Source organism: Gossypium raimondii, chromosome 6, assembly GCF_025698545.1.
Source record: "Gossypium raimondii isolate GPD5lz chromosome 6, ASM2569854v1, whole genome shotgun sequence".
Classification (NCBI taxonomy): domain Eukaryota; kingdom Viridiplantae; phylum Streptophyta; class Magnoliopsida; order Malvales; family Malvaceae; genus Gossypium; species Gossypium raimondii.
Window position 1 is genome coordinate 42,096,552 of NC_068570.1, and position 23,259 is coordinate 42,119,810.

General features: G+C 31.3%; 3 protein-coding genes across 4 annotated transcripts; 1 reads left to right on the plus strand and 2 right to left on the minus strand.

Annotated features, from left to right (window-relative positions):
• Positions 1-9,213: 9,213 nt before the first annotated feature.
• LOC105794389 (probable serine/threonine-protein kinase At1g54610) lies at positions 9,214-11,930 on the minus strand. 2 transcript variants are annotated; one of them, XM_052632912.1, is made up of 5 exons: positions 11,622-11,930; positions 11,169-11,409; positions 10,605-10,922; positions 9,662-9,762; positions 9,214-9,575 (listed from the first exon to the last, which is right to left on the minus strand). In XM_052632912.1, exons 3-5 carry the CDS (start codon positions 10,908-10,910, stop codon positions 9,356-9,358), a joined length of 627 nt encoding a protein of 208 aa, XP_052488872.1. In that variant the 5' UTR covers positions 10,911-10,922; positions 11,169-11,409; positions 11,622-11,930; the 3' UTR covers positions 9,214-9,355. The 2 variants fall into 2 exon arrangements, with proteins under 2 accessions (XP_052488872.1, XP_052488871.1); XM_052632911.1 differs by having other exon boundaries at positions 11,606-11,930.
• Positions 11,278-13,189, minus strand: LOC105795911 (40S ribosomal protein S6-like). The gene is made up of 4 exons (XM_052632050.1): positions 13,160-13,189; positions 12,310-12,394; positions 11,618-11,853; positions 11,278-11,409 (listed from the first exon to the last, which is right to left on the minus strand). The coding sequence occupies exons 1-4, from the start codon at positions 13,187-13,189 to the stop codon at positions 11,278-11,280; spliced, it is 483 nt and encodes a 160-aa protein (XP_052488010.1).
• Positions 13,190-19,486: 6,297 nt separating this feature from the next.
• LOC105774527 (NAD-dependent malic enzyme 59 kDa isoform, mitochondrial) lies at positions 19,487-22,266 on the plus strand. The gene is given in 5 exon segments (XM_012597046.2): positions 19,487-20,888; positions 21,583-21,686; positions 21,762-21,845; positions 21,973-22,079; positions 22,200-22,266. Coding segments are annotated over 5 exon segments (369 nt in total). The 5' UTR covers positions 19,487-20,881.
• The last annotated feature ends 993 nt before the right edge of the window (positions 22,267-23,259 follow it).

Below are 23,259 nucleotides of genomic sequence, written 5' to 3' on the forward strand. Positions count from 1 at the left end.
TTAAAAAAAAACTTATATGTCAAAAAAAAACTCTTAACAGAATGCAAACAAAAAATCAATTAAGCTCCTATATTTTATCACTAGAGTTTTTGACACATGATTGTTTTAGTTTAATTTAATATTTTTCCCATAAAAATATTAAAAATAAGAAAAATCAGACAAATTTATAAAAGTTATCAAAAAGTTAAAATTATTAAATATTTAAAATATGAAGAAAAAATAAAATTGATATCAACTTATAAAAATATAAAAATATAAAAAATCTAATAAATTATAGAAAATTAATAAAACATATTTAAAATATTTAAAATTTTATAAAAATCATAAAAAAACTTAAATTGTACAGAATCAGTCGGTTGGACCGATTAGATTGAAATCGACAAGAGTATTAGGCTGGAGAAAGCCATTATATCGATTGACCTGAGAACCGGACAGTTGATTCATTTTTTTTTAAATGTTTTATTTAGTTGAACTAGACAAATCAATTGAACTGGCAATTTGATGGCCTGACCGGTTTGACCACCAATCCAGTTTTGAAAACCTTGGTTAGAATATGTCATTCTGACATATATTTGGTTTGATAAAAATACTAAAATAAAATTGAAAGGTTTAAGGGTGTAAAAAGCCCTAAAATGTTTTTTTTTAAAGCAATTAAGTCCCTCTTTTTTTTTGCACTTAATTAGGTACTTCAACTTTTAAAATATATCAAAAAGACCCTCAAACTTTTTCAAAAAAATAATTTAGTCATTGTTTCTTCTTCTTCTTCTTTTTGGCACTCAATTGGGTACTTGAACCACCAAAATGCATTAAAAAAGTCATTTAACCATTAACTTTAATAGTTGACCATTAAAGTTACCAACCCCTATTTTTTTTCAGTTAAAGTCACCACATGTCACAACCACGGCGTGACGTGGTAAAAAATGATAAAAAAATCAATAAAATTTATAAAATTTTAATAAAAATATATATAAATTAGAAAAAATTTAAAAAATTATAAAATTATAAAATTTTATAAAGTCGTAAGAAAAATATAAAATATAAAGAAATATAAAATTTATAAAACTATTATAAAACTATTGTACCAAAATAAATATTTTATAATTTTCTATAATTTTTATTTATTTTATTTTTATCATTTTTGCCCAATGTCACACTATGTTGTGACATGTGATGACTTTAATTGAAAAAGTGAGATTGTTAACTTTAACGTAAACGATTAAAGTAAATGGTTAAAGGGTTTTTTTATGTATTTTATACTTTTTATGATTTTTATAAAAATTTCAATTTTATAGTTTTTTACGATTTTTATATTTTTTCTAATTTTAAATATTTTATTAATATTTAATAATATTTATAATTTTATTTATTTTTATTTTTATAATTTTTTTCACATGTCACACCGTGGTTGGCTTTAATTGAAAAAATTAGGGATGATTAATTTTAACAGTCAACTATTAAAGTTAACGGTTAAAGAGAATTTTTATGCATTTTGATAGTTTAAGTACCCAATTGAGTAAAATAAGAGAGGGCTTAATTGTTTTTTTTGAAAAATTTTAAGAGTATTTTTGACATTTTGAAAGTTCAAGTATCCAATTGAGCACAAAAAATAAGAAAGGGCTTAATATCTTTCTTTCTTTAAAAAAAGTTTTAGGGTATTTTACACCTTTAAAAAATTCAAATATTAAATAATTTGTTAAAATAATAAATTATATTAATAATTTATTGTATGATTAAATATAAATAATTAAATATCTATTTTAGTAATATTAAAAATTATAATATTTTATATTAATATATTAATATTTGTAAATATTTTAAAATAAAATAAAATATATTATCAATATAATAATATTAAGCTTGATTTAAGTTAATTTTTATATAAAAATAAAATTACTTGTAGAGGAGTTCTTTTCCAGAAAATGACTTAAGTTTTTCAAAAGGGTAAATCATTTTACAGGAAAAAAAGTTTATTTTTTGTTGATCTGTAAGTCATTTTCCGGTGACCAAACTCTTATATGTGAAACAAACACAAGAAAATAGAGAAAACATTTTTCTTAAGTCATTTTCCATGAAACAAATGGACCCTTAATATTGTTTCACTACCGCTTTTAATATTATTCCGTTGTCGTTTTTAATCTTGTTTGGATATTTTAGAACCTTTGTTTTATTAATCTCTTGACAGTCTCAAACTATATGAATTAGTGTTTGATTCTTTATAAAATATAAAATATGAAATCGTTTAGACATTGTAATATGTTGGTAAAGAGTTGTAATAGTCTATTGCATTTACTTTAGCAAATGCCATGTTTAGACTTACTTACTTTAGTAGTTGCCTTGTCTGCTAATTTTTGAAATGGAGATGGTAATGTGAAAATTTGTTTGACTATTGGATGTTCCCGTGGTTAATTCTTCATTTGATCATTATCTCCCTTGTAGGCCTGATATTATTTTTTACAATAACTTTGGCCTCTTCTTAGGAGTATAAACTAGGTTCTACTGCATATTGCAAACCTTAAAATGGCTACCTTATCATGCTCAAGTTATTATTGTCATATAACTTTTCCTAGAGAGGCTTGTATTATATCAGCTTGTCTGTGCATTTGAGTTTTGTGATGCATTGATTTCAGACCATATTAGAAGCTAATGAACTATTGTTCTTGATTCTTCATTTGATCTTTTTCTCTCTTGTAGGCTTATTTAATTCTTATTTATTTTTAACTCAACTCGATTATCTTCTCTAGGGTTATAAGAATTAAAAATTTAATTCGAGTCGGACCTAAAATTCTATTATGGTCCGATCTGACCCGATCGATGAACACCTTTAATCCTTTTCATGAAGGTGGTGGTCGGGCCATTTTTCCCAAGTTAAAGTGCTTGTGAAGCTTGTCTTCTTTTAAGCCATTTTGGGCTTGTTCCACTGAGTCATTGGACCTTCATTTTTTTTCTACACTTGATTTGTTATCTTTTTGCTTATTGAAATTACATAGGTTACAATGAAAAACGATAATGCCGTCGTCAAACGAAATCAATGCACCAACTCATGGCTTCGATCTAGTGGTTGAGTCCCATTAATATGGCTTTGTTTTTGTGATGTTCATGATTTTTTTTCCTATTGTTACTTTCGTAGTAGGACTCTAAAGAGCAAATAATTATTTCAAGGTATTATGACAAATTTGGCCACTAACGTTCATATTTTTTTTTGTCAAAATGGCCTTAATTGTATTTTTGATCCTTTTTTGGCCATCAATCTTTTTTTTTTCAAACTACTTTTTCTAACAGATTTGATGGAAGTACTATTAAAAAAATTGATGAGGATGTTGTGAAATATTTTTAATGAGATGTAATTTATTATTTAGGTAACCCCATAAGATAATTACATATGAAAAATAATAAAATATGTTGGGAATCAATCCGATTAAGCAACGAACAAGTAAAAATAGGAAAAAAATTGAGAATTTGAATACACAAATTTAACGTGGAAAAACCCTTCCAAAGAGGATAAAAAAACCATGGGCAAAGATAATTTTTACTTTAACGGCAAAAGAACGAAGAATACAAAAGACGAAGATAAATATTAAACCCCAAAATCTGAAAACAAGGAACCCTCAAAACATAAATACAAAAATTCTCCATAAGTGTTATAAGTTCTAATCTTTAATGGGTCTATTTTTTAAGGTTGTAAAATAGCCTATTTATAGGTTAAATTCGTAGCTCAAGTAATAATAAAATAATCTAGACTAATCAAAGTTCGACTGAAACAAATAAGCAAAGTTTAACTAGGAGATTATCTCTCAAATTTGATTGAAATATGAGTCATACACAACAAATCTCCACATTGACTCGTATTTTGACAATCTCATCTCTACCATAGCCCGCCACAGGCCTATCTTGAACTATGATAGAAGAATTCTAGCCTTAGAAGCTAGAAATATGCTTAGAAGCTAGAAGACTTCTAGCCTTCGACTTGTGTACTGCCAAATTAAAAATAAATCGAGTCTAATTTTCACGAACATAGTGCCCTAGCTTTTCAAGACATGCATCCAAAAGAGAACCTCTCTTCAACGAAATGGTCATACATCTTTCCCTCCTATGACCAAGTTGCCTCCGCTCTAAACAAGTTGACTTCGACTCCATAACAGACAGGGGACGTTCAGTTTCACCAGTCACTGTAGAACCTTCCAGAATATAAAGGTTGTCGGTCTTTTTACCTTTTAACAAAATGAGAGCCCCACGAGACACCTTAATGTCGTTCGACTCGATGTTGATTCTGCAACCTTTCGAGTCTAAAATACTCAAAGAGATGAGATTTTTTCGTTAATCAGGTACATACCTGACATCTAAGAGTGTCCTAATCGTCCTATCGTGCATCCTAATTTTAATAGTACGAATACCGATTACCTTACTAGATGAATCATTTCTCATACGCACAACTCCACCTCCAACAGAACTGTATTTGGAGAACCATTCTCTATTGGGACACATATGGAAAGAACATCCCAAATCTAGGATCGACTCGAATGTAAGCTCAGAGCTATCACTTATTGACACTAATAAGAAATCATCACTGCTTTCATCAGCCAAATTAGCACCAGCTACATCTTCCTCGATACTCTCAGCAGTCCTTTTATTTTACAATTTATAATAATTGCTTTAACGTGACCTAACTTCTTACAATAGTGACACCTTTTGTCTAACTTATTTAATGCTGCTAAAACGGAAGCTTACTTTTCTGCCTTGCTATCCGAACCAAACTCATTGTCGCATTTGTCTTTACTCCACAAATGACCCTTCACATTCTCGAACGAGAGTTTGTCTCTACCATAAATCAGGGTCTCTCTGAAAGAATTGTATAAAGAGGGTAAAAAGCACAATAATAGCATAGTTTGATCTTCATCGTCAATCTTAACCTCAACATTCTGTAAATCATTTGAAAGAGTAATAAATTGACTAATGTGATCTCTAAGAAGCTCAACTTCGTTCATGCGAAATGTAAATAGACGTTATTTTAACACTAAACGGTTAGCTAAAGACTTAGTCGAATAAAGAGTTTCTAACCTTTACCACAATGCGGATGAGGTTTTCTCCATCAATACCTCCTATAATACCCTATTCGTGAGGCATAACTAGATTGCAGATAGGGCATATTCATCATGCTCTTCTCTTTCTATCTGATTTAGATTCTCAGGCTTTTTCCAGGTAATGACCTTTTTCATGTCGGTCTAAACTAGAATTGTCATCATCCGAACTTACCACAGATTGAAGTTTGTGACAACATCGAACTTCTTAATGTCAAACCTTATTGTTGCTATCTCTGAACGAGCTAATCTACGAAAATTGAACTAGCTCTGATAAGGGAATCGACCCGATTAAGCAATGAACAAGCAAAAATAGTAAAAGAAATTGAGAATTTGAACACACAAATTTAACATGAAAAAATCCCTTCAAAGAGGATAAAAAACTACGGACGAAGATAATTTTACAATAATAGAAAAAGAACGAAGAGTACAAAAGATGGAGATAAATACTAAACCTCGAAACCCGAAAATAAAAAACCCTCAAAACGTAAACATAAAAATTCTCCAAAAGTGTTATGAGTTCTAATCTTTAATGGGTGTATTTTCTAAGGTTTTAAAATAACCTATTTATAGGCTAAATTTGTAGGTCAAATAATAATAAAATAATCTAGATTAATCGAGCTCATTGAAACAAATAAATAGAGTTTAAGCGGAGATTATCTCTCAAATTTGATTGAAATATGAGTCATACTCAACAAAATAAATAAATCATACATGAAATTAAAAAATAACTCTTAATTTAAAGAAAATAAATGTAATTATCTAAAAAATATTTCAAAATGAATGCATACGTGTGTTTCTTGAGAGGTTTCAAAAGATAATTAATAAATCAAACCGAAAATACTTGAATGTATGCATTCATTTTGAAACCTTTTTAGATAATTACGTTATTTTCTTTAAATTAAGAGTTATTTTTTAACTTCATGAATTATTTATTTATTTTATTATTTTCCACATGTAATTATTTTATTGGGTTATCTAAGTAATAAATTATATCTCATTAAAAATATTCTACACATGAATTTTCACATCATCCCTTTAACTTTTTTATCTCGCACTTTCATCAAATCTATTAAAAAAAGTAATTTGAAAAAAAGATGGCAAAAAAAAGCTCAAAATTATAGTTAGAGCCATTTGACAAAACATGTAAATGTTAGTAGCTAAATTTGTCACTAAACTTTTTTTCAATGTGGTCTATTTTCGAGTAGGCGCTCACACTCATGAGCGAGTCCAGAAGTTCTTTTAGTGGGAACAGAATCAGACAATATATTTTTCAAAACATCAAAACATAATTTTTTAATGTATTAAATTTTATTTTTAAAATAATTAAATATAATTTTCTTTTATTTTTAGGGTCAAAATATAATTTTACCATAAATTACTTTATAATTTAATCATTTTAAATAGCAACTTCTCCATTTAGGGGGAGGGGGCCTGTCATTCGCCCCTACCTACAATGTTCTATATGATATGTTTAGCTTAAGCCTTAGTTCCTATGTAATGGATTCGTTATGACTTCCTGTCTTTGAATGTTAAATCTTTTATATAATAATGTTTGCTTTCGTGTAATTTTGACGCTTTTTGATGAAAACAAAATAGATATAAAATTTATAAACTAAAATGAAAAAATGTTGATATTATATATTAGAATATTTTTTTCCGTTTGTATGAATGTTGAGACTATATCTTCTATTCGAATTAAATTATGATTTAATATTTTAAAAGTAAATAAACATTTACTATCTTTTAACCATTTTAATACTATTTTCATTTACAATTTTATTTATTCTAATATTGAATGTACAAAGATTAAACAGTGAAATGACTAATCGTTGTTTGAACTACTATTGATGGTTTTAGAGCAATTAATAATAGCAAACCAATCTGATTACAAAAACATCATGATTGATATATATTAGATTAATTGTCATTGAACACAAGCTAAATGAGCGGAAGAGTCTAGTAATTTGTTACAAGTATCTGTTAATCATTAGCAATTATGAGAAGTTCCAATCAATTATGATACACACAATGTGGGCATATATGCCGTTTTTGATAAATAATTAACTATTTAAGTCGAATTTTTTCGAAATTTAGGGAGGTAAATCGTTACGTGACAAAAGCGCTATACATTTTTTTTTTAAAAGTTAATCGTTGTATCTTTAACGGTTAGAAAATCAAGTTAATTTTCTAACTTTTGGACCAACGACTATAATATGAAAATAAAATCATTAAACAGCTTTCAACGGTTATAAAAATTTTCCTATATATCCCTTACACTTATAATTTTTTTCATTCAAACTTATTTATCTATTCTCTCAACTCTTTTATTCTTAATTTTCTATCTAATCTCTCAATTTTCTCTCAAATTATTCTTCTCTCAATTTTCTATCCTAACTATTTGTAATTTCTTGGATTTTATTTGGTTTTCATCATTTTAAAGATTTCAAGTAAAATAAGGTAATTTATTTTTAATTTATTTACTTTTTAATAGGTTTAATATTTTTTATGTTAAACAAATTGTTAATTTAGTAATAATTTAATAATATTATATATTTTTAGTTTATTTAATTGTCTAAATTAATTAATCTTTTTAATTTGATAAATGTTACAAATTTTAAAAATGTCAATGTCTCTAATTTGTTTGGATCACACATTTTCAGTGTCTAATTACAAATGGTAAGAAAATATTATAATATTTTTTATTTTAATTATATCATTATTAAGTTGTTAATATTTTTTATTTTTTATGTTTATATAATCAAGATAAAGATTGGATTATCGAAACATATATACATAATTTAAGTGTGAGAGAACCACATGTTATTGAATAATAGTTGGAAGAGGTGAGATTCTTACATGTGTCTCATATGCTTGGCGAGACTAAATTGGAGTCCGCATTTATCACTGCTTTGTTGGAAAGATGGAGACCTAAAACACACACATTTCATCTTTCGTGTAGTGAGTGTACAATTACAAACGAGGAGGTGACATTACAACTCGGCCTACCAATTGATGGGCCAGTCGCTACGGGGGTACTGTGCATTGGTGGTTGGAGGCCAATTTGCCACCAACTATTAGGCAATGTGCCAGACAAGTTTAGTGGTAACTAGATAAATATGAAATGACTAGAAGATAATTTTCATACCTCAACAACTTTTCTAGTGTGGTAGAAAGACAACAATTCGCTCGAACATTCATACTAAGGTTGATCAAAGTTCTTTCAATGCAAGATAAATCTCAAAATCTACTACATTTAAGGTGATTCCTACAACTAATCAACTTAAAAAAGGTCATGTGACTCAGTTGGGATCAATTGTCCTAACTACATTGTATCGAGAGATGTGTCGGGGAACTAGAGCACAGAAAATTAAAATCGATGGTTGTATACTCTTTCTTCAGTCTTGGACATGGTATCTCTTACTTTTATGTATCTTAGTAAACTTCCCTTATCAATTCTCACTCGTAATAAGGTAAGATTCATTTAATAATAGAATTATCAGCTTATCTTTTCTATTATTATATTTTTAGAATAACATATTATTTGAACAAGTGAAACAATAACGCGAGTCATGTAAGTATACTAAACGAGCACTACACCAAAACAGACTTTTAGCGGCGTTTTTTTAAGCGCCGCTAAAAGTAGCAAAAAATGCCGCTTTTGACAATGTTGCTAACGTTTGCGGCATTTTTAGAAATAAACGCTGCTAAAAGTCATGACCGCTAAAGGTCATGACTTTTAGCGGCGCTTATCCCACGAACGCCGCTATAGATCATGACTTTTAGCGGCACTTTTTCCACAAACGCCGCTATAGATCATCACTTTTAGCGGCGTTTTTCCCATAAACGCTGCTATAGAATATATTTTTAGCGACGCTTTTTCGTACAAACGCGGCTATAGAACAGACCTTTAGCGGCACTTTTCACACAAACGCCGCTAAAAACATATCTTTCAAAAAATAATTTTTTTTCAAATAATATTTATTTCTATGATAAATATTATATTATGTTTTAAGGATATATAAAAAATATTATTTAAATTAAATTTTCTACGAAAATTTTAACTTTAAAACTAAATATAAAAATTAATAAATTTAAATTTAGAATTTAAAATAATAAATTAATAACACAATTAAAATCCAAAAGTTAGAACTCTTAAGTGATTAGTGTAGGTTTAATGCTAAGCAACTATGCTTACAAAGGTACTAGTGACTAGCAATACATCTAAAGCTCGACACCTGAGAACTAAGTATAACGCTAATATTCATAACTGAACTAACTTACATCACAAGAAATATGCAGCTTGGAAACTTTATCAACTTGAACCTTATAAGGTGCAATTGACAATTGGAAGTATAGCAAAGTCTCACACTCACATCTAAGTTTGCTTGAATCTCTGCATTTGCTTCAGGGGCTGGAACTGCTCGAGTAGGGCGTTCGTGACCCTTACTTCTCCTGGTAACATCAACTGCATTGACTTTGCCGGCTATATTTCTTTGTCTGTACAGGAAAAATGTATATCAGCAATCAACATGTAGCCAAATTAGGCAAAGAAAACAAAAGGTGAAAAGGGGAAGCTGGCCAACCGTCTTGCTTTTTCGTCTCTCAATTTTACATCAATTTCTTTACTGGGAGGATATTTTGGTAAACTTGATGGATTACAAGCATATGGTTCAGTCATAAAGAACTGCAAACACAGAAACCAAATATTTCACAAACTGGTTTAAAGATAAGGCAGCAAGCCAATGGTGAGAACAGAATATCAAGTATTCCATAGTGGATATATGATAACGCAAACGATAAACATCATGGAAGTCCCTGGCATGCACAACATGTTCTTGGTCTGGCTATCTAGCAAAGTAAATCCACAAAAGCTATTTTCAAATACTATAAATAGAGATTACAGGTACAGCAAAATATTGATTTTCTTGAGAGATGCATTAACTAAGGTGATACAACTCACTTCACTATTAAGAGCTGCAGTAACAGTATTCTGCTCTTTAGGGTCTATCGAAAGCAGAGTTTCAATTAAAGGTAAAGAAGAAGATGGAAAATCCTTGAAGGTTTCTGCTATACAGCGTTTGTATGGCTGTTGCGGCTTAAAGAGTGTTTCATTTGGCAATTTAGATTTCTTCCAATATTCCTCAGAAGGGGATCTACATAACTTGAATATCTTATGCAGTTGTTCAATCTATAAATAGGACGTTAGCCCAATAAAAGAAAAGAAAATTTTTATCAAAAAATTGAAAATATTACATTACATAACTAAACCAATTAGAAGAAGCTCTAGTTATGGAACAAACACCTGATAGTTAGATTTTAGACATCATAGCCACATAATATATTCATCTGACTTGACACCGGCAGCTCCACAACAAATACAATAAGCAACAAACAGGAAGACCAAATATTTCTAATCGTAATTACATAACCAATACCACTTGCATTCCATCAGATTCACAGAAAAGAAAAGACCGGAAGAATTCAAAAACTCAGCGAAGAAGAAAAGAAAAAGAGAAAAATTAATACCTCTGTCCTTCCTGGCATTATAGGCTTCCCTGAAAGCAGTTCTGCCAGAATGCAGCCAGCACTCCAGAAGTCAACCCCAACACCATAATGAGTTGCCCCAAGAAGTAGTTCAGGTAGACGGTACCAGAGAGTGATTACTCGACTAGTCAGGGGTTTCTTCTGCTCAGGGTCATAAGAAGTAGACAACCCAAAATCCGTAATTTTTAAAATGCCTTCACTGTCAATAAGCAGATTAGAACCTTTGATATCACGATGCAAAACACCTTGTTTGTGGCAATGCTCTAACCCTGATAGTAACTGCTTCATATAGCATTTCACCTGCCAGAGGGAAGATACATCCAAATAAATGGATCATCCAAATTTAAAATCTTCAGCCACGTAAACCTCATCATAAAACACAGACAACGACAGGTGCATCATGCCACAATCCATAGTCGGCCTTGCATTAGAATTCCTATCTTCCTTTCTAAACTCAATTCTGTCTTTAAGTCATGTAGCTTTGCATAAATAAATGCAAATCACATGGTTACTAAATGAGAAATTATTAGATTGAAGGGTATAAACCTCTTGTTGGCAGAGAAGGCTGGCTATACCCCTCAATTGCTGCTTTACAGCCACGAGCACGAAAGTGACTGGATTTCTTCTTTGAATGGCCAACAAGTTTGGGGTTAACCTATTGATTTTGCAATTCACAAATGACTCTTTTCTTCATTGTCAGATGCTTCACAGACATCTCTTCTTCTATATCATTTTTAACTTCTGGCTTCCTAGAATTTACTCCAACATTCCTGTTATCAACTGCATCCTGAAAATGTTCAAAATAGATGTGAAGCATCAAACAAAGAAGAAAAGAGCTACCATGAAATGCAAAAATCGAAATCCAAGATAAGCTTAACAAAAATTGTAGCTCAGAATTGTTGCAAACTTTGTACCAAAGAAAGAACAAATGGTACTCAGAAAATGCATTGAATTTTATCATAAAAGCAGCTTAATAAACTCACAGCTTAATAAACATACTTCCGAACATCATCCTCCTTAGACAGGTTGAACAACTTCCTGATTTTTGATGCTCTCTTCGGACCCCTCATCCTTGGTTTCTCAGTGTCAGTCAGTCCAGGAAGATCATTTTCACCCTTTTTCACAATAACCAAGTTCAAAACTGAAAGATCTTGACTAACAATGCATCCACGAACTGACTTCCTCCTACGCTCTCCATTTCTCCTACCATACCCACGGAAGCAGGGAGTACCTACTTAAAGAATTAGAAAAGAAGACATTTAATTAACCAAAAAAAAGTTTCTACACAAATAAGAACAAGGAAAAATATTTCAGAGTCCACAGAGAGAAGAAAATATAGGAAAAATATTTTGAACTGAATATAAATAGATTTCAATCCTATTAGAGGTGTTACTTTTTTCTGTTGCCCTGGGCAATTTAAAACCCAAGCTTTATTTTTCTTTGCATTTTAGCTTCTGTTATGAAAGGGAGAAAAAGAAACAGAAGAAAAATAAAGAAATTAAAGGAAAAAATTTAAAGGAAAGGGAAGTTAAAAAGAAAATAAAACAAGAATTAAATTTTTAAAGATCAGTAACCAAAACGTATATATTCGGCTCTTATATACCTACAACTCATTCAATTATATTCAACTTATAAAACTTATATGTAAATACTAATTTTTATAAAGTTTATTTGCTAATAGACTTACCTCGGACGGTGATAATCGGAATAAGGTGATTAATCGACGATTTTGGTTTTTCCTCGATCCGGCTCTGATTTCTTTTGTTCTTGATCTACATATATTCAAAATAAACTAGTTTAAATATTATTCCATTCAATTTAGTCCAAAAACACATAAATGGGCAAATTTATTCTATTCAATTTGTTCGATCGGTAAGGGTTAGTTATTGGACGTTCCATAACTAATTTACACAAGGAAGAGTTGGTGTCCGAGGCGTCCTTGGTAGCTATAACTAGCTTATTGGAAAAGAGGAGTTCATCTAATTTCAAGGATCGGTTCAAAGACGAGGAAAACTCATGCCTAAAGCTGAGCTTATTCTAATTAATTTTTCTTCATATTTATTTAACTGCTTTTATTATTCTGTTTTCAACTTTTTCTTTTCACGCATTTTATTTATTTATTTCAGGTATTCAAATTTTATCCCTCCGAACTTCTTGGGCACGGCAACTGCCTCGACATAAATCTGGTCAAAAGAGGAACAATTTGCAGTAAACCCAGTCTCTGAGGGATCGACCCTACTCCCTATACTGCTTAAATCGCAAATTAGGCGTAGATTTATATTGGTGGATTTGACACCCATCAGTTTTGGCGCCGTTGCCGGGGACTGGCAACACTTACAATTGTTCTCGAGGAGTCCATAATTTAAATAATAGGTCGTCGAGCTAACGACATTAAACAAAGCGCTGTTGGGAGGCAACCCAAATTTTTCCCTTTATGCAAATAAAATTTTTGGTAAAATGGAAAATGAAAATGCATGTCGAGGATCAGTTCTGTCTAAGGAAAGACTTGGTACTTAAGAATGTCCATTGTGACTCACCTCTCTTTCCTGGGAACTTACTTGGTGCATGTATCACGACAGTTTTACCAAATCTTGTAATCTTGGTTTTTAATAATTTATTTCTCGAGTTTATAGCTTAGCTAATAAATTCAAGAAATAAAAAAAATACACATTTTAATTTTAATTTTTTTCTTATTATTTATTTTTATTTTTATTTTGCAGGGAGACATTCCAAGACAAAATTAAATCCCCCTTGTCAGCCCACAAAATTCTTTTAATTTCAGCCAAGGCCCAATCCACCTACCCACCATTTAACACCGTGGACACACACCTACTAGGCAACCCTCCACAACGTTGAAATACATGGGGAGTTTCTTTTTCCTTTCCCTACTTACCTTTACTTTTTTATCATTTAATTCAATTCAAATTACATTAGGGACAATGTAAAATAAGTAGGGGGAAGGGAACATATATTGGTTCTATTTTGCTTATTCGTTGTCGCTGTTTTTGCATGTTATCCGTAAAAGGTAAAGTTTTTCTTTTGATAAATTAGGATGGTACACTTATGGTTTGACCTATTTAGCTATTTAGTTCTTTACACATAAACTTTTCAATAGCCTAGACTTAGTGGGTAAGAAATTTTTTTTTTTTTTAGGACTTATGAGTTTGCTTGACTGCCTACCTTATATCACATCTCAATTTTTTGCCTTCTCTTCTTAGAAAAAAAAGAGAAAAAAAGAAGAAATGAATAAATACTCCTCTGATACGAATGTTAAGAGTGAAAAATTGGGGTTGTACATCGGGATGAGTAACCGGAATGTGGTGCTTGGGTTGTCATCACATCTCGCGCAAAAAGGTTCGTGTGACTATCTAATTTCTTTGCACTCACTCCGCTAACAAGCTAGCACGAGTAGGGTGAAATAACCCGCTTCGAGACATCCGAATCGAGTAACCGGAACATGGTGCTTAGGTTGTAATCTTGTCTCGCGTAAAAAAATTCGAAAATGTCCTAAGTACACAAAAAATTATTATTATAAATAAAAATAAATTAGGGGTAGGTCTATCAAGCTCTAATAAATTCTGAAATATATTTACTTACTTATTAGGCTAGGTTATTTGAGATGTTACTGTGCTAGGATTAAATTGTTGAATTGTGCAAACCATGGTGGTCATGTCCTATTTTTGAGAAATTTTTTTTTCTTTTTGCAGATATATACAAAATGCTCAAGGACTAGCATAAGCTAAGTAGGGGGATTTGATTAAATGCTAAAGTTACATATTTTAAGTAATTAAATTGGTTAATTTATGAGAGTGCACCACTTATTTTTCCATGTTTTTGTTGAATTTTGTGCAGGGGTGCAATTTGGGGCTAAATAGAAGAAAAATGAGACAATTGGGCTAGATTGAAGAAAGAAGCAAAGAAGGAGGACCAAAGCAGAATTTTTCCAAGATTAATTAGCTGAAATTTTTGTTGACTTAGTGGGAGATTATGTAGGGATTTTTAATATTTTATTTTTTGATTTTCTATACTAGTTGGCTCTTAATTTAGCAAAGCCACTAATATAAATAGTGGGCTACTTTGTTCATTTTATCATGAAGTCTTGAATCAAGTCATTAATCAAGTTTTTAATTACCAAGTTTTTTTTATTAAGTATCCATTTCAGCTTTAGGCCGGAATTAGCCTCGTCAAAACCCGTGAGTTACGCACCCGAGCAAATTAACTCCTAAATTACAGTACTTATTATTTCTCCAGATTAAGAGTATGATTTTGTCAACTCACAAAGTCAGGTCAACATTAAGTCAAAAAAGACGTCGTTTGATTTAGTGTGGTTAGGCGTACAGTTGGAATTCCGAAAGGAACGTTTCTAATCGGTTTTCTGTGAACACATTGGCGTGCCAAGTGGAGATTGTTGTTTAGTTCCGTCAAGGGAAGTAGTAACTGGATTTAAATGTCCCATGCGGTTGAGGGCATTGGTTCGAGTTAGGCTCTTCTAGAACGCAAAGCTGTCGGAGTTCTAAATCACGAACGTTTCGTGGTTGTTCGATCGATAAGGGTTAGTTATTGGACGTTCCATAACTAATTTACACAAGGAAGAGTTGGTGTCCGAGGCGTCCTTGGTAGCTATGACTAGCTTATTGGAAAAGTGGAGTTCATCTAATTTCGAGGATCGGTTCAAAGACGAGGAAAACTCATGCCTAAAGCTGAGCTTATTCTAATTAATTTTTCTTCATATTTATTTAACTGTTTTTATTATTCTGTTTTTAACTTTTTCTTTTCATGCATTTTATTTATTTATTTCAGGTATTCAAATTTTATCCCCCCGAACTTCTTGGGCACGGCAACTGTCCCGACATAAATCTGGTCAAAAGAGGAACAATTTGCAGTAAACCCAGTCTCTGAGGGATCGACCCTACTCCCTAACTGCTTAAATCGCAAATTAGGCGTAGGTTTATATTGGTGGATTCGACACCCATCAAATAATCAGGCTAATACAAAGTAAAATTACAAAAACATACGACAAAATCAAAAATCAAAATATAACAGGATAAAATTTTACCCATGATAACTAGCTATGGTGGGAAGTGGAGATTCATACATGAGAGTAGCACTTGGTGAGACTTAAACTTAAGTACCCATTGTAAAACCAAAGTATCCAACTTTTGCCAACAAAACCAATGTTCGGTTAACCTTTTGTTCAGTTTTTATCTAATTTCTTAAATGCATAATGACAGTACTCCTAAAGTTTATCTAATGTTTATTCATTTTGTTATTTTTGCTCTAAATGTATAATAACAGTTAGAATATGCTTACAAATCGATTTTAAATACCAAAATTACTTGATCCTACAAACAAATTAAAATTATATATCAATACAAGATACATTCAGGCATTCGAAATGATACATTCACTACACCAAAACAGGCTTTTAGCGGCGTTTAGATAAAAAACGCCACTAAATATCGATCATTAGCGGCGCTTTATGGAAACGCCGCTGAAAATAAGCATTAGCGACGTTTTCCAAAAAGCGCCGCAAAAAACCTAAGCCCAACGACACCGTTTTCAGAGTTTTTGGGGATTTAGCGACGTTTTTAAGAAAGCGCCGCTAATGGTCAGGGCTTTAGCGGCGTTTTTGAGAAAGCGTCGCAAAAAAACATAAGTCCAACGACGCCGTTTTGTGGGCTTTTGGGGATTTAGCGGCGTTTTTAAGAAAGCGCCGCTAATGGTCAGGGCTTTAGCGGCGTTTTTGAGAAAGCGCCGCAAAAAAACATAAGCCCAACGACGCCGTTTTGTGGGGGATTTAGCGGCGTTTTTAAGAAAGCGCCACTAATGCTCAGGGCTTTAGCGGCATTTTTGAGAAAGCGCCGCAAAAAACATAAGCCCAACGACGCCGTTTTGTGGGCTTTTGGGGATTTAGCGGCGTTTTTAAGAAAGCGCCACTAATGCTTAGTGCTTTAGCGGCGTTTTTGAGAAAGCGCCGCAAAAAAAATAAGCCCAACGACGCTGTTTTGTGGGCTTTTGGGGATTTAGCGGCGTTTTTAAGAAAGCGCCGCAAAAAAACATAAGCCAAACGACGCCGTTTTGTGAGCTTTCAGGGATTTAGCGGCGTTTTTAAGAAGGCGCCGCTAATGCTTAGGGCTTTAGCAGCGTTTGTGAGTAAGCGCCGCAAAAAAACCTAATCCCAACGACGCCGTTTTGTGAGCTTTCGGGGATTTAGCGGCCAAAAAAATAATGACACGTAGAAATAATTTGAAATAAAACACATGGAAAAATTAAAATACTATTATTTAAAATAATTGAAAAAGAGATAATAATAAATTTGTTTAGGGTTTTTGGTTTAGGGTATATGATTTATCTAATATTTAAGGCCGATTTAAGGAGTATGGGTTTAGAGTTTATGGATTAGGGATTATGGATTAGGGGTTGGGATTTAAGGTTTAGGGGTTAGAGGGTTAGGGGTTTAGGGGTTAGACGTGCTAGGGGTTAAAAGTTAGGGATTTAGGGGTCGAGTTAGGGTTTTGGGTTTAGATTAATTATTTTTTAATTTATATTTTAAACATGTTCTTATATAATTGTAAAAGAGATAATAATAAATTTGTTTAGGGTTTTTAGTTTAAGGTATGTGATTAATTTAATATTTAATACCGGTTTAGGAGTTCATATTTTAAGGTTTAGGGAGTATGGATTTAGGGATTATGGTTTAAGTGTTGGGATTTAAGGTTTAGGGGTTGGGGGTTTAGGGGTTAGATGTTAGATGTTAGGGGTTAAGAGTTAGGGATTTAAGGTTTAGGGATTTAGGGGTCGAGTTAAGGTTTTGAGTTTAGATTAATTATTTTTTAATTTATATTTTAAATATGTTCTTATATAATTGTAAAAGAGATAATAATAAATCAAATATATTGAAATTATGAGTATAGTTTAAATTATTTAATAGATATATAATAGATAGACTTTATATGTATTGAATGGTTAATTTAGGGTTTACTTGAGATTTGTTAAATGATAAAATTTTGTACAATTAATTAATGCTTTATATTTAAAAAATTTAATCTAAACCTTTGATATATTTAAATATTAGTTTAAATAGAATTAATAAATAAGTTAAAAAAGTAATAGATTGATATGGATATTTAGGTATAATTATTTATTTTGGAGAGGACCAAATTATAAGAAAAAATACAAAAATAAAAATGAAATAAAATGATATGGATATATAGGTAATTATTTAATTTAGATAATTCTAACTTAATAATTAATTACAACCATTTTATCATTTGTTTTCTTATTAAAATATACAATATATATTTATTTTGAGAGTACTTGTTTTTTTATTTTATAAAAATCAATTTATAAAAAGCGAAATAAAATTTTTAGCATAGCAAAAGCAGCGTCATTTTTTCAAAATGAAATAATATTTTGTAAGAAAACGCATAAAAAATAAATCAATTTATAAAAACAAAATAGCAAAAGCGTCATTTTGTTCAAAATGAAATAATATTTTATGGCGTTTTATAAAAACGCATAAAATACAAGCAATAGCGTTTTTTAAAAATACAAGCAATAGCGGCGTTTTTATTAAAAAAACGCCGCAAAAAATAAATCAATTTTAAAAAAATCAAAAAAAAAGGCATAGCAAAACGACGTCATTTTGTTCAAAATGAAATAGCGGCGTTTTTTATAAAAATGCCACAAAATATAAATCAATTTACTAAAAAATAAAAAAAAATTAGCATAGCAAAACGGCGTCATTTTGCTAAAGGTAAGCAATAGCGGCGTTTTTATAAAAAAACGCCACAAAATAATTTTACTTTAAAAAATAGCCCCCTTTCAGCATAGTATAGCAAAACGGCGTAGTTTTGTTTAAAATGAAAATTTTTTGCGACGTTTTTATGAAAAACGCTGCTAAAGTTAAGCAATAGCGGCGTTTTTATAAAAAACGCCACAAAATAATTTTACTTTAAAAAAATAGACCCCTTTCAGCATAGCATAACAAAACGGCGTAGTTTTCTTTAAAATGAAATTTTTTTGTGACGTTTTTATGAAAAACGCCGCTAAAGGTAAGCAATAGCGGCGTTGTTAGAGAAAACGCCACAAAAATAATTTCACTCCATTTTATAAAATCCCCCTTCCGAAATTCCCTACTTTCCCCCCTAAAATCCCTAAGCCTTTCCTTTCAATTTCCAAAAACCAAAAATTGAACTCCACTCCGACAACACACACAAACGCCTCTCACATTTTTGCTTATTTTTAGGGTTCATTTTTTCTTCTTTTATTAACCTAAATTTCATTTCTCCATCCTAAAAATCCTTGGATCAGGTAACTTTTCCAATAAAGCTCATTCAGTTTTTTCCTTTAAATGTTTTTGCGGGTCAAATTTTTTTACCGTCCATTTGTTCATCTACAACTTTTTTGATCCTGGGTTTTGTCTAATATTAATAAAAAAATCTTTATATTTGCTTCAAATTAAAAATCTCTTCTGCATGAAGAAAAGCAGCAAAATTATGATTGTTATTTTTCCAGGAATCTTGTTGTTCATTCTTGTTTGAAGATTAGACATTATTATTGATGTATTATTGATGGTTTCACGCCCAAGGCCCTTGATGTATTTCGAAAAGAATTTGATTTCTTTGACATGGATTGTTTGGTGACATGGATTGCAAAAAATGATTTTTTGGTTACCCGCTCATTACTCCCTCTTCTTCTCATCTCCGTCGTGCGCCCTAAATCCCCCAAATAAAAGTTTGTTTTCTTCAGCTGAAATCCCCAAATAGAAATCGGACCGAGCAGCTTTACATCAAGGAAGAAGAAGAGTCTGAAAACAAAAGCAGCTAAGTTGCCTTTATGGCTTGTGAAGGCGAGTATTTTGGCATGTAATTCAGCTACAAAATTTTCAGTTTTTTGTTTGGCAAAAATAGAAAGGCAAATCCCCAAAGCCCTTTGGATTAAATGGTTTTAATTATAGTAAATTTGACTTGCCCTTTTGTTTTACCTTAATCTACTTTTGCTAGTTTGTGGATGCTTTCCCTTTTCGTATTTTCTCTCTATTTTGATCATCTTCCAACAGATCGGCTTCAGATGGGTGAGGTAGTCTCTACAATTCCAAGTAGGTTTGCCTTTGCCGGCTATTCTCTCAATTCTTTTTTATCATTCTTGTTTTGGGTTTTCATTTTTTTTCTAAATGACTGACAGCTTCGAAGCGCCATTTTTTTGAACTCTTTTTTTGCAGCAAGCAATGGCCCCAAAAGGTATTTGGATTTTAGCTTTTACTGGTTTTAGTTTCATTGGACGTAATTGTTAACTCGATGATGACTCTCAAGCAAATGCATCAAAGCTAAAAGTTTATATTACTGGTTCATTGTTTTTATAGTTTTAAAAGTTGTATCTTTGGGTTTATTATGGTTCATTATTTTTTATTGGAATATGTAGTTGCTGCCCTCTTTGAATGTCAGTAGAAGCCAGCCAATTACAATATCTTTTGAAGTGATTTGTGTTAGATATTATTTTTGCAATGGCATTTGTGTATGCAGGGGCGAATCCATAATTTATTTTAGGGGCCAAAATTGAATTGTAATTTTCTGAGATGTCAAATATATATTTTATCATATATTAGTTTATGATTTTATAATTTTTGAAAGGATTAAGTATACTATTTTTCCATTTTTTGAGGGGGCTAAAGCATAATTTTCCTTTATATTGATTTATAATTTGGTCATATGTAAGGGGTTATAATTTGATCATATTATTGGTTTATCAACTGTACAAAAATAATTAGAATCATGTTAATGAGTTGATATGTAGGGATTTCTTTGACTGGTTAGAGCAATTCTTATGAAATACAAAATTACAAATGATTCTTTTAGTAAAAACAAAGGAAGATTAGTTGATGTTGACAAGCTGTATATTATAAAACTAATGGTGGAATGGATCTTTTATCCTTAATCAAGCTAACTTCAAAGTATAATTGCATAATATGGGTACTTCTGAAATTTGAAATTTACTATTTCTAAAGAGCACCAAAACCAGATTTTCATTTTTTATTATTTTTTCTTTTCTGGGTTTTGTATTTAATATATATATACAGTCACAAAGAGCTCTCTTTGTTTTTTTAGCTGCTGTTGCTTTCTTTTTGCCACCATTTCTTTTCTTTTTCATGGTCTCTCATTTTACCATTTGTTGCCTTCACCATGGAGATGGAGAAAAGGCTTCTCTTTTCACTTCTTTTATTCTAGCTGCTTCTTCTTTTGGATTCCTCTTCAGCTCAGATGCAAGGTATTTCCTTTTATTTATATTTGTGTAGTTGTTTAATAAAATGGGTTCTCTTTGTTCGTTGTTTGCAACTTTCTCCATGTTTTGTGAAATTTATGCTTTTCTTGTGATATGTGGTTTAAGGGCATCGATTTTATGAGTTATCTCATATAAACTATTGTATTTTTAGGCTATTTTAACCTTATTAATACCTCATCTATTCCTCTAGAAAAATGTTTAATCAATGTAGGCTACATTCTTGCTCATCCTTAATGAATTGCATGCTTTGGTTGTTGATTTTTATTTTTATTTAAAATATAAAGCAAGCCTAAGCTTAGACATCCACAACCTAAATCCCTGCCATACAGACACAGTAACCAACAGGCAGGCTTAAAGAAAGTAATGCTTTAATTGGGTTGTAGAACATTCATTATAAAAATTCTTGACAAGGTATAGACTTGGAAATCCTAGAACCTACTATTGTCTTGTGTTAGAACTTTAATTATTAAATCAATATTTGTCTCTGACATATACTCCCAGTTATGCTAGATGTTGGTACTAACAATCTAAAGCTAATTGAAGACCCGCTTTGTAAAATATGTGCTTATTTACTTTGTTATTCATAGAATGGAACATATGAAATGCTTGGTGGTACTTTGTTTTATTTACCGATTGTGGAGATTTCTTTTGACATGTTTCTCTTTGGGGGTTTGGACAGATTTAGGACTAAGACAACCAAGGTTAGAAGGGGAAGAATATTTATCAATTATTGATGAGTTCATCGAAGCGGTTTTAACACGTTGGCCTAAGGCTATTGTACAGGTTTCTCTCTTTCAGAAGTAAGACTTTTGTTTTATGCTTATACCATGATGTTTATTTGATGGTTACCCCATTTAGTTTGAGGATTTTCAAATGAAGTGGGCCTTTAAAACTCTGAAACGCTATCGGGAAAGGTTTTGCATGTTTAATGATGACGTACAGGTGAGCACTTGGCCTAGCAAGTTGCTACTTTTATGGATAGGATTAGATTCTAGTGTAACTTAGATTGCTGCAGCATCACTATGAATGCCACCAATATTAGAAAGTTGTGGTTACTTAATTCTCTTAGGTAACTGCTGGAGTTGCACTTGCTGGATTGTTAGGAACTGTAAGAGAACAAGGTTGATCTTTGGATGATTTTCCAAACCACAAGATTGCTGTGGTGGGAGCTGGAAGGTATTTGGCTGACTTATAAAGCTTGGTCTTTCAATCTTTCACCATAATTTTTCTTTGGCTCATTGCATCCATTCCCTCACAGCTTTATTTCTCATAAAAACTTTTCTTTCTGGCTTCCAGTGCAGGGCTTGGTGTTCTTAGCATGGCTGTTCATCCTATTTGTGCAAAGCCTTTTATGTTCTTTTAGATATGTAATGTCCTTTCTCTTGTATAATGAAGATGTAGATTTTATGAACTAATCATGTAAAACTGTTTTGCTAGAAAATCATCTGCGGATTTCTTTTTATGATATCTACTTCATTCATAGTTTTCTTTCTTTTTAGTTTCTTACTTCTACGAGAAAATCTTTATGGTTTGACTCTAGGAATCTAAATTTTCTTATTTTAAATTCTAAAACTAAATTCATTAATTTTTATATTTAGTTTTAAAGTTAAAATTTTCATAGAAAATTTAATTTAAATAATATTTTTTTTATTTATCCTTAACAAGTATATTTAAAGTTCAAATTTAAAAAATAAAACATAATATAATATTTATCATAAAAATAAATATTATTTGATTAAAATAATTTTTTTAAAGCTTATGTCTTTAGTGGCGTTTTTGCTACAAGCGTCGCTAAAGGTCATGTTCTTTAGCGGCGTTTGTGGGAAAAGTGCCGCTAAAGAACATGGTCTTTAGCGGCGTTTTAGTTTGTAAACGCTGCAAACGTTTGTGACGTTCTCGTTAGCGGCCTTTTTTGCGGCGCATATGGAAGCGCTGCAAATACCTTTAGTGGCATTAAAAAGCGCCGCTAAAGGCCTAAAAAAATGCCGCTAAAGACCTGTTTTGGTGTAGTGATTTTATTGTCAAAATGTAATAGTAAATGGTTAAAACCCTAAACAGACCAAAGATTTAAAACTAGAATTAAGAGAGAAGAAGGAAGGTACCTTTAGGAAGATGAAGATGAAGATAAAGATAAATCAAGTCACTTTCGAACAGATTCCAATCGTGACAATGTGGAATGCGAACGTCTTTAGCGAATGGAAACCCTAAAAACAGTTTTGAATTCACTAGATTATACAAGACAATGACTTTGAAATAAACAAAAAATTAATATCTAACAATAATAACCCAAACCCTAACACCCAAAAACTGGAAATTAAACTGGTTCAAGCTTACCCAAAAAACAAAATATCCTCTA